At 45.1% G+C, this 10,000-nt stretch overlaps 1 protein-coding gene across 3 annotated transcripts in view; it reads right to left on the minus strand.

The window, feature by feature from the left end:
* LOC105902825 (rho GTPase-activating protein 6) overlaps positions 1-10,000 on the minus strand; it is a 103,119-nt gene that overhangs the window by 14,923 nt on the left and 78,196 nt on the right. For all 3 annotated transcript variants that reach the window (XM_031583105.2, XM_031583104.2, XM_031583106.2), the window contains exons 4-6: positions 3,161-3,435; positions 2,370-2,565; positions 1,015-1,070 (exon numbers count right to left, since the gene is read on the minus strand). In XM_031583105.2, coding sequence (XP_031438965.1) covers positions 1,015-1,070; positions 2,370-2,565; positions 3,161-3,435 — 527 coding nt within the window. The remainder of the gene's footprint in view (positions 1-1,014; positions 1,071-2,369; positions 2,566-3,160; positions 3,436-10,000) is intronic.

The following is a 10,000-nucleotide window of genomic DNA, read 5'->3' on the forward strand; positions in this document are numbered from 1 at the left end:
GAACACAGCATTCACGTCCGCGTCGAGCTGGCACCCGTGGCCCCCGATGACAGATAAAATCAGCCATTGTTCAGCAACTCCATTACAAAACGAGGAAAGCGGGCGGAAAACAATTACATGGGAGCGTTTTTTGTTTTCACCTCCAAAAATGCATAGCTAACAGCCGATTAAGTAGGCTGCTGGATCCTGCGTGTGAGAACACTTAGACAGCAGTTTCTGCACAGAAAGGCTGCGTAGGTAGGTCAGCATCCTTTTCAGGAGCAGACAGACTTCATCATACAGAAACCTGTTATGCAACTCGGCTCCATTCAGGATTATTATATCTGTCTGGCGCTCTTTCAACGGCAGACACGGCCACAATGAAGCCTTCCTTTACCTTGACGGCATCCATGGGGAAGTAACAGCGGATTTAAAAAGGCCAAGAACACTCATCAGTGCTGAGGAACTGGAACTGGCAGCAGGAACTGGCACTTGGGGGGTGGCGCGTCATAGCCTGAAAGCCTGCTTGAATGCTAGATATGCCATTAGGGGCTCTCAGGGCGAGTGTATATGGGCATCAGGGGGGCATCAGGTGGGCGTGAGAGAGAGAGAGAGAGAATGGCGGGGCTGAATTAATGCCTGCCATCCAGCCAAAGCACCACTGGGCCATTACAGATGCTATTTCAGACACACATCCTGAATGGCCTCCATGTTTAACATCTGAATGCGTTATTGTGCTGGAAATAACAATGGAGAGAGATGTGCACACTGGCCAGGCCGGCCAAAACGGAACGAGATAAACATATTTGCTCGTTCTGTGTGTGTGTGTGTCTGTGTGTTTCTGTGTTTCTCTCTCTGTGTGTGTTTCTGTGTGTGTTTCTGTGTGTGTGTCTGTGTGTTTCTGTGTGTGTGTGTGTGTGTGTGTGTGTGTGTGTGTGTGTGTGTGTGTGTGTGTATATGTGCGTGTGTGTGTGTGTGTGTGTGAGTGTGTGTGTGTGTGTGTGTATGTGCATATGTTTGTGCTTCTTCTCTCACCTGCCTCACTCGTTTCTTTGAGCTGCCAACCCGGAAAATCCCAACAGTCTGAAGACCTGTGAATGAACACAGAAGAGACCTGATAAACATGTGGACCTAAACATAATACAAGATAATCCCCCTGAAAAATGAAAGTCTCTATAACACATTGTCAAAGACAGATTTTAATCTGTTGGGTTTTTTTTTCCCCGAAAGGAATTTTCTTTGTTATTCCTGGTTATTCCCACAATGGCCATTGGAGTCACTGTCGTGGAAAAAAAAACCTCCTCCAGCCACAGGAAGAACTTACAGCGAGTAATGTGTGATAACCACCTCCGGCCCGGCCCACAGCACTTCTCCATTTGATTTGAAGGATGTTTAGCAAGAGAACAGAGTAACACTCATATTTACACTGCAAGTGTACACTCAAGCACATTGAGACTTCTTTGTATTTTAAAGCGTGCTATATAAATAAAATCCATTATTATTATTATTATTATTATTATTATTAAGTGTTGCCGAGTGACCCAGCCTCAGTGTTGCAGAAAAGCCGTCTGATTGGTTGCCTGCACCATTTCTGTCCTTTGTTGACATTGGTTATGGTACAAAAAAAAAACATTTCAGATGAAGGTTGTTTTCAATGTCCATAATAGACCAACAGTCCTGAAGTATGGGAGTGCAGTAGTGAGTATTTTTACAACTATTTTTACATTACAAAGTATGTATATGAAGTATGCGAGTACAGTGAGTGCACACACTCCAGCTTGGAGTGAACATCTCAAGAGTAAGCTGTCTTTTGGAATATATGTGTTGAGTCACACTCCTGGGCATAAAACACTTCTGGAGGGAGTGTGTGACGAGCAAACAAGTCTTTCTCCAACAAAGCAATCATGCTTCTGGAGTATGTTTGAAGAGTCCCATGTAACCTCCTGAGAACCAACCCATAGAGATGTGTCCTCTGTACCTGACATAGGTTTTTCATGCATACTCTCTTACTCTTTTGAGCTATTCTGTTCATTTTTCTTGGTTCCCAGGAGGATATATGCCACCATGGCTGTGAAGCTGGTGTATGCTGTGCCAGCGTACCATACCATGTTTGAGGAGTCACATATATATGCCACCATGGCTGTGAGGCTGGTGTAAGCTGTGCCAGCGTACCATACCATGTTTGAGGAGTCACATATATATGCCACCATGGCTGTGAGGCTGGTGTAAGCTGTGCCAGCATACCATACCATGTTTGAGGAGTCACATATATATGCCACCACGGCTGTGAGGCTGGTGTAAGCTGTGCCAGCGTACCAAACCATGTTTGAGGAGTCACATATATATATGCCACCATGGCTATGAGGCTAGTGTTAGCTGTGCCAGCGTACCATACTTCTCCAGGTGCTGGCAGCAGCAGTCCACCACGCGAGGCACCTGTCTGTAGATGGGGTTCAGGCTCAGGCGCTTGTCCCGGTGCTTCTCCTTCTTGCTGGGCGTCTCGGCGGGCAGAGAGAGCTGCAGGGCCTCCAGCAGCCGGGACTGGTTGTCGTCCAGGTCTGTGATGGAGTCCACCGACATGGCCCCCTGCCAAACACAAATCACCACCAACCAGATCACTTTCTTGGTCAGTTATAGGCTCATACCAGCTTTTAGTCTTGGTTGGTTTTACACAGGACATAAGCATATATCTGTTCCACAAGACAGAATAAACTGATAGTAGTGCAACTCTCTGTAACCCCTCTGTGTACTCTACACTCACTGTAACCCCTCTGTGTAACCCCTCTGTACTCTACACAGATGCTCACTGTACCCCCTCTGTGTACTCTACACAGATGCTTACTGTACCCCCTCTGTACTCTACACAGATGCTTACTGTACCCCCTCTGTACTCTACACAGATGCTCACTGTACCCCCTCTGTACTCTACACAGATGCTTACTGTACCCCCTCTGTACTCTACACAGATGCTTACTGTACCCCCTCTGTACTCTACACAGATGCTCACTGTAACCCCTCTGTGTACTCTACACTCTCTGTAACCCCTCTCTGTAAGCCCTCTCTGTACTCTACACAGACGCTCACTGGAAAGCATAAGTGAGTGATGTGGATGTGCCCGGTCTCTTATGACACTTATGAGGATGGCACAATGGAGAGATGGAAAGGGACGGGCAGGACTAACCCTCCTGCGTGCCCGCGGCGCAGCCTCAGGCGTGTTGGGCGACGACTCGTTGGCCGTCTCCGACGTGGAGCTGAGCGAGGAGTTGCTGCTGGAGAGCTCTTTGGTGGAGGGCCGCTTGGTGGCGAACTGCAGGATGGATGAGACCAGGTCGCTGGTGTCACGGTGATCCTCGCGCGGCGCCGTCTCCTGCCGGTGGCAGTCCTGCCGCTGCCGATGGGCGCGGTCGTTGGCGATCACCTGAGACAGAGGGATGCCAAAGGCCTGGGGCGCGCACTCTGAGAGAGAGAGAGAGAGAGAGAGAGAGAGAGAGTGATAGATAGAGACCATCTCTTATTTTTTATGCTCTTTTATCCGCTCATTTTTAGATCACTTTGAATTACCAATGAGTATGGATTGTGCCCTATAAATAAACTTGCTTTGCCTTGCCTTACAGATACACACACACACACACACACACACACACACACACCTGGCCTATGTCCTGAAAGGTTTATCTCATTGTTTATATTTAATTGTTATTATTTGTTACTACAGTCTCTCTTTCCATTAGTACTTGGATATTCAGGGCCTGAGTTTAACAGCTTTTGGCCTGAAATGTACAAATTGTTTCAGGAAGACATTAAAGGTATTGACAAAATCACTCACTGTCCACCAGATTATAAATACATCATATCATCTTCACAACAAGGCAGCACAGTACAGCAGGGAAGAAACACATCTGGCTAAACATTCAGAAAGAAATCAACCAACTCAGAGAAAGATCTCTTCCTCCGTGCAACGGACTCCCCCCTTATGAGTCTCCCTATTCCACTGACGATACATTGACATGGTTAGAGACAGGTATGTTCGTGTTTGTGGAGACCTAAAACACACGGACCGGCACCCCACATGATGTTGTAAGTACTGATGGCAATAACTTCATTTGTAACTCACTTGATAAGGCTAATCATTTTGTTTACTCTCACTGAAGGAACTGCGTCCCAGTTATAAACAGACATGGAAGAAGAACTCTTGCTGCTCTGTCACGGTCTGGGCCTGTGTATCGTCAATGGGAAGATAAGTAGTGACTCTTTTGGAAGACTCACATTTTGCTCGCCTCCTCGAATCACAGATCAGTTACATCAACATACAAAAGTGGAGATAAATTTGACCCCAACAACTATGAGGCATCTGTGTGAACAGTCACCTGGGGAAGGTATTCTGTAGTATTATTAACTCTTGGCTCGTGAACTTCCTTATGAAACACAATATCTTGAGCAAAAGCCAGATTGGACTCCCACAAGACCACACTGCTGATCATATTTACACCCTACACACCATACTTACAACATACTCAAAATTAAAATAAACCATTCACTTGTTTTGTCAACTTAAAACAAAAATATTTGATTCCTTTTTGACATTACAGATTGTTCTCCAAATGAGTTGAAAGTGGTGTAAGTGGTAAAACATCTGATAATATAAAACCACTGTACTCGGGAGCTGAGTGAGTCATTCAAAGTGGATCCAAAAGAACTCAATATCTCCCTCAGGAGTGTGGAGTGAGACAGGGTTGCTCTTTAAGCCCATCTCTATTTGACATATTCATCAATGCGTTGGCATGGCGACCATGCTGGAGAAGTCACCGCCACCTGGACTCCCTCTGCATGACAGGTAGGTCACATTCCTGCTCTATACGGATGACCTAGTCCTTCTGCCGACGGAGGAGGGGCTCAAGATTCTATTAGACCCTCTTCAAAAGTTTTACCAGAACTAGGTCCTGACAGTTAACATGAACAAAACTAAAATATTGGTACATAAATCAGATTAGACCTACCTAGGCCTTATAATCAAGTCTACAGGAACATTCAACATGGCAGTGAATGAATTAAGACACTTACTTTACATACTTTACTGAGAGACTTTACGTGCCACAAAAGGACAAATTCCTTTTGAAGTTCCAATTTGAATTTCGGCTAAAAATATCTGCAACAGTGATAGAACCAATTGCCCTTTAGGGCAGTCAAGTGTGGGGCCCACGTGCAAGTCAGGAACGAGATAAATTAGAGGGGGGGGGGGGGGGGGTATCCAAATGAGACCCTGCATGTTGAGTTTTGCAAAAACATCCTAAAAGTCAATTGGCAAACAATATACGCAGGGCAGAATTAGACCAATATCTTCTCCTGATTAAAACTGATTAAAAACGGAAATCAAATTCTGGAAACACCTAAAATTCAGTGACCCACACTCTTTCCATTATAAAGCCTTGCAATACCAAGAGTTGAGCAAAGATATCAACTCTCCTACAAACCCGGTCTTCAGCCATCCTGTTCCACTAGTACATAATAACACAAGACCAGCTCCAAACTACACAACAGATTATGAATCTAAAACAAAATCACAAAGTAAGATGCAATGCTACTTGGCCATAAACAGATAATATACATTAGCAGACAGATTTGAGAAATATACCGACAAAACACCGACTCGGTGGGCACCGCTTAACAATACTGGCAGAAACCGGCAGACACGAAAAAAATGTGGCTACGAAGAGAAAAGCGTCTGTGTCAGCGGTGCAAAGACTATGCCGTTCAGACAGAAATGCACTTTTTAACAGAGTGCAAAACATTCCAATCAATCCTTGATCCTTCCCAAATTTCGAAGAAAAACACCCCAAATGTATTGCTTTACCAAACCTCTGTAAATGACCCGACTTATTGGGTGAAGACAAAGGCAGCTGGTCTAGAGCTGCACAAAATGACCTCACCTGCCACCAGCTCAGAGGCACTGAAGGACACACATATTCACACACATATTCACACACATATTCACACACATATTCACACACATACTCACACACATATTCACACACATATTCACACACATATTCACACACACACACACACACACATATTCACACACACATTCACACACATATTCACACACATGATCACACACATACTCACACACATATTCACACACATATTTCCCACTCTTAATACAAAGAAGCTGAAGACCACATTCAGGCACACACACACACACACTCACTCAGGCACACACACACTCACTCAGACACACACACACACACTCACTGAAGCACACAAAGAAACATTCACACGCACGCATGCATGCACACAAATACAGTCATCCTAACTATCCTGCTGTTTTAAATACAATTAAATAAATAATAGTTCAACAATAGTTAAGAAATAAATAACTAATAAGTACTATTTTGAACTGATTACCAATCTGGTTATCATACTGTACCTGTATATGTTCTGATTTGATATATGTATGTGTTCTGATCTCGTGTAACTGCCGATGTGTATATGTCCTGTATCTGCATGTGTTCTGACTGATTTGTAAGTGCCTATTTGTCATGCCAACAAAGCAATTTTGAATTTCAGAGAGAGAGAGAGTGACAGAGAGAGAAAGAGAGAGAGAGAAAGAGAGAGAGAGAGATACAAAAATCAAAACACTCAACATGAATTTGGTTATAAAGCAACTAAACACACTGTGCTAGAAATGAGTAAAAAAGGTTAAATTGTTGACAAATGAGACAGAGGGAGAGAGAGAGTGAGAGATAGAGAGAGAGAGAGGGAGCGAGAGAGAGAGAGGGAGAGAGAGAGGCAAGCTGATCAGAGAGAGAGAGAGAGAGAGAGAGAGAGAGAGAGGGAGGGAGGGAGAGAGAGAGAGAGAGAGAGAGGTAGAGAGGGAGAGAGAGAAATGGACAGAGCATGCCTTTAATCAAAAAGAAGGGAGTCTGAGGCAACACATTCTTTCAAGACAGTCAACTATCACCTCTTCAATTAAATCTCGCTCTCCTCCATGGATGGAGCTCGTAAACGGCTGCAAACACATCCACGGAGACGAGGAGAGGAGAGGAGAAGAGAGGAGAGGAGAGGAGAGGAGAGGAGAGGAGAGGAGAGGAGAGGAGCGCTTTCCCCCGGGTGCAAACACATCCGCAGAGACGAGGAAAAGAGAGGAGAGGAGAGAGAGGAGAGGAGAAGAGAAGAGAGGAGAGGAGCGCTTTCCCCCGGTGCCTCCTCAGACGGGGCTTTTCCACATGTCTTTCTCCAAAAGCTTAAGTGGAGTGGAGCCATTGTGTGAGAGCACGGAGTAAATCCCCATTACGGCCCAATCTCTGTGTCTCGGCCTGGGTCCGTGCTGACGTCAGTCCGGAGCTGTTGATTGTCAGTATGACTGGCTTTCAAGAGCTCTCTGTGTGTGTGTGTGTGTGTGGTGTGTGTGTGTGTGCGTCTATGTGCATGTGTGCGTGCGTGCGTGCGTGCGTGCGTGTGTGTGTGTGTGTGCGTGTGTGTGTGTGTGTGTGTGTTTAGCTTATATGTAAGAGTCATATACACAGCTGGGGTGGCGAGAGCAAGCTCTCAGTGAATATGGCCTAACGTCAGCTAGGCTGATCAAAGGCCTCACATACTCTTGTCTGAGCAGCCTTCATTGGCCAGTGTGTGAAAGAAACCAGGCTAGCAAAGATTGGGTATACCCACACACACACACACACACACACACACACACACACACACACACACACACACACACACACACACACACACACACACACACACACACACACACACACACACACACACACACACACACACACACACACACACACACACACACACACACCACAAAGCAAAACCCTGTGAAGTCTTTCAATGATGTCAGGGCCCTTTTTTTAAAGAAATGACACTTCTGCAGATCTCAGGCTAGTGTCAATCTGAATTAAATCAAGACTTGGAAGGATTTCAGACAAACGCTGAGGTAATGTGTGCAACCCCGAGAGAACGCGGTCACAGATAGTAGTGTAATTAAGAGGCCACAGTGATTGATCTTTAGGGAATCTGCACTGCTACAAACAGAGCAGCACTCTTTACTACGAGTCGCAAACTTTTTAATCAAAGTACAAATCTTATCATAATCCACTGTGTAAGTGATTCATGTTTTCATATTAGTTTCAAATTTGTGGAATCCGAAATGTTATCCAAAAATCTGCAGCACTATGCACAAAGTGTCTGAAGAGACGATCACGCACCGTTGGAGAACACTGAAGCCCATTCAGCACTTTACAGCATTCCTGTCAGCAGCAATACATTCTCATAGTCCAACCTTACATGCACATGACCAAAAATAGATGGTATCTGTGTGATCTCTATTTGTGAGAATGCAAAAGATGGACAGGGTTTGTTTGGTGACATTAGTTTGGTATACCATAAAAAAGCTGCACATATAATTACAACACTTAACAAAGCTGGAGATCCTGGACCAGGTTCACCAAAAATCACTTCTCAAAGGAATAGGGCCAAAGTCCACTCACAGAAAGAAGTATGTGGTAACCACCTCAGCAAAGCCGACACGAGATAACCACCTGTGCAGTTTTGGCTAGTTATACCACAATACTGCCGCCAAGATTTCATCATATGTTCCCATTATGTCTATGAGCTTCTCTCAGTGTACCAATTTACTCGTGTGTTTGAAGGAGAAAAAATAAACCTTAAAAAGGGAAGAAGTAAAACTAAATGTGGCGTATTTTATCTAAGCTATGCTGCTGATATTGAGTGACCCTGTCTGAAATGATTCTACTATACACTGGGTCCAGAACCTCCTGGTCCCATATCACTGGTATGAAGTGTGTGTGTGTGTGTGTGTGTGTGTGTGTGTGTGTGTGAGATACACCACTGGGTCCAGAACCTCCTGGTCCCATATCACTGGTATGAAGTGTGTGTGTGTGTGTGTGTGTGTGTGTGTGTGTGTGTGTGTGTGTGTGTGTGTGTGTGTGTGAGATACACCACTGGGTCCAGAACCTCCTGGTCCCATATCACTGGTATGAAGTGTGTGTGTGTGTGTGTGTGTGTGTGTGTGTGTGTGTGTGTGTGTGTGTGTGTGTGTGTGTGTGTGTGTGAGATACACCACTGGGTCCAGAACCTCCTGGTCCCATATCACTGGTATGAAGTGAGAAAGTTCCTCTGAAGATGCTAGCAGCACTACAGTGTGCTGTTGGGAAACCGGAATGGGCTTCGCTGAGCGTGAGACTTCCCCTCAATCTTCATTCCTGACCATCACAACTGGCAGTGCTGCCAAAAAAATGCCGTCTGTGGCGACAGGCCGTAAAACATCACTCTCCTCCCCTTACAAGGAGAGCGCTCCTATTTTCTAAATATAAACACACGTCTAAAAATGCAGACTTCCCCCATGTCCAGACCACCCCCACTTCCCCCATGGCTCAACACTAGACTGGTCACCTGGGGGGTGACACACACAAGAACCTCTTGTCTCGAGTAAAAAAAGGCTTGTCTGGGAAAACTGCAGTGGATAGAGGGAAGGAGGTAATAGTCCCAAACACCAGTAAACTAGTCCAGCTCACACTTACTCTTAATCTCAAACACCAGTAAACTAGTCCAGATCATGCTCACACTTACTCTTAATCTCAAACACCAGTAAACCAGCCCAACTCATGCTCACACTTACTCTTAATCTCAAACACCAGTAAACTAGTCCAGCTCACACTTACTCTTAATCTCAAACACCAGTAGACTAACCCTGTTCATGCTCACACTTACTCTTAATCCCAAACACCAGTAGACCAGCCCAGCTCATGCTCACACTTACTCTTAATCTCAAACACCAGTAAACTAACCCTGTTCATGCTCACACTTACTCTTAATCTTAAACACCAGTAGACTAGTCCAGCTCACACTTACTCTTAATCCCAAACACCAGTAAACCAGCCCAGCTCATGTTCACACTTACTCTTCATCTCAAACTCTTTTCAGTTGTCTGGGACATGAGGGTTAATGAAAGGTTCAGCAAATATCTACTGCATCCTACTTGGCCTTAGGC

The sequence above is a fragment of the Clupea harengus genome, chromosome 16, assembly GCF_900700415.2.
Source record: "Clupea harengus chromosome 16, Ch_v2.0.2, whole genome shotgun sequence".
Classification (NCBI taxonomy): domain Eukaryota; kingdom Metazoa; phylum Chordata; class Actinopteri; order Clupeiformes; family Clupeidae; genus Clupea; species Clupea harengus.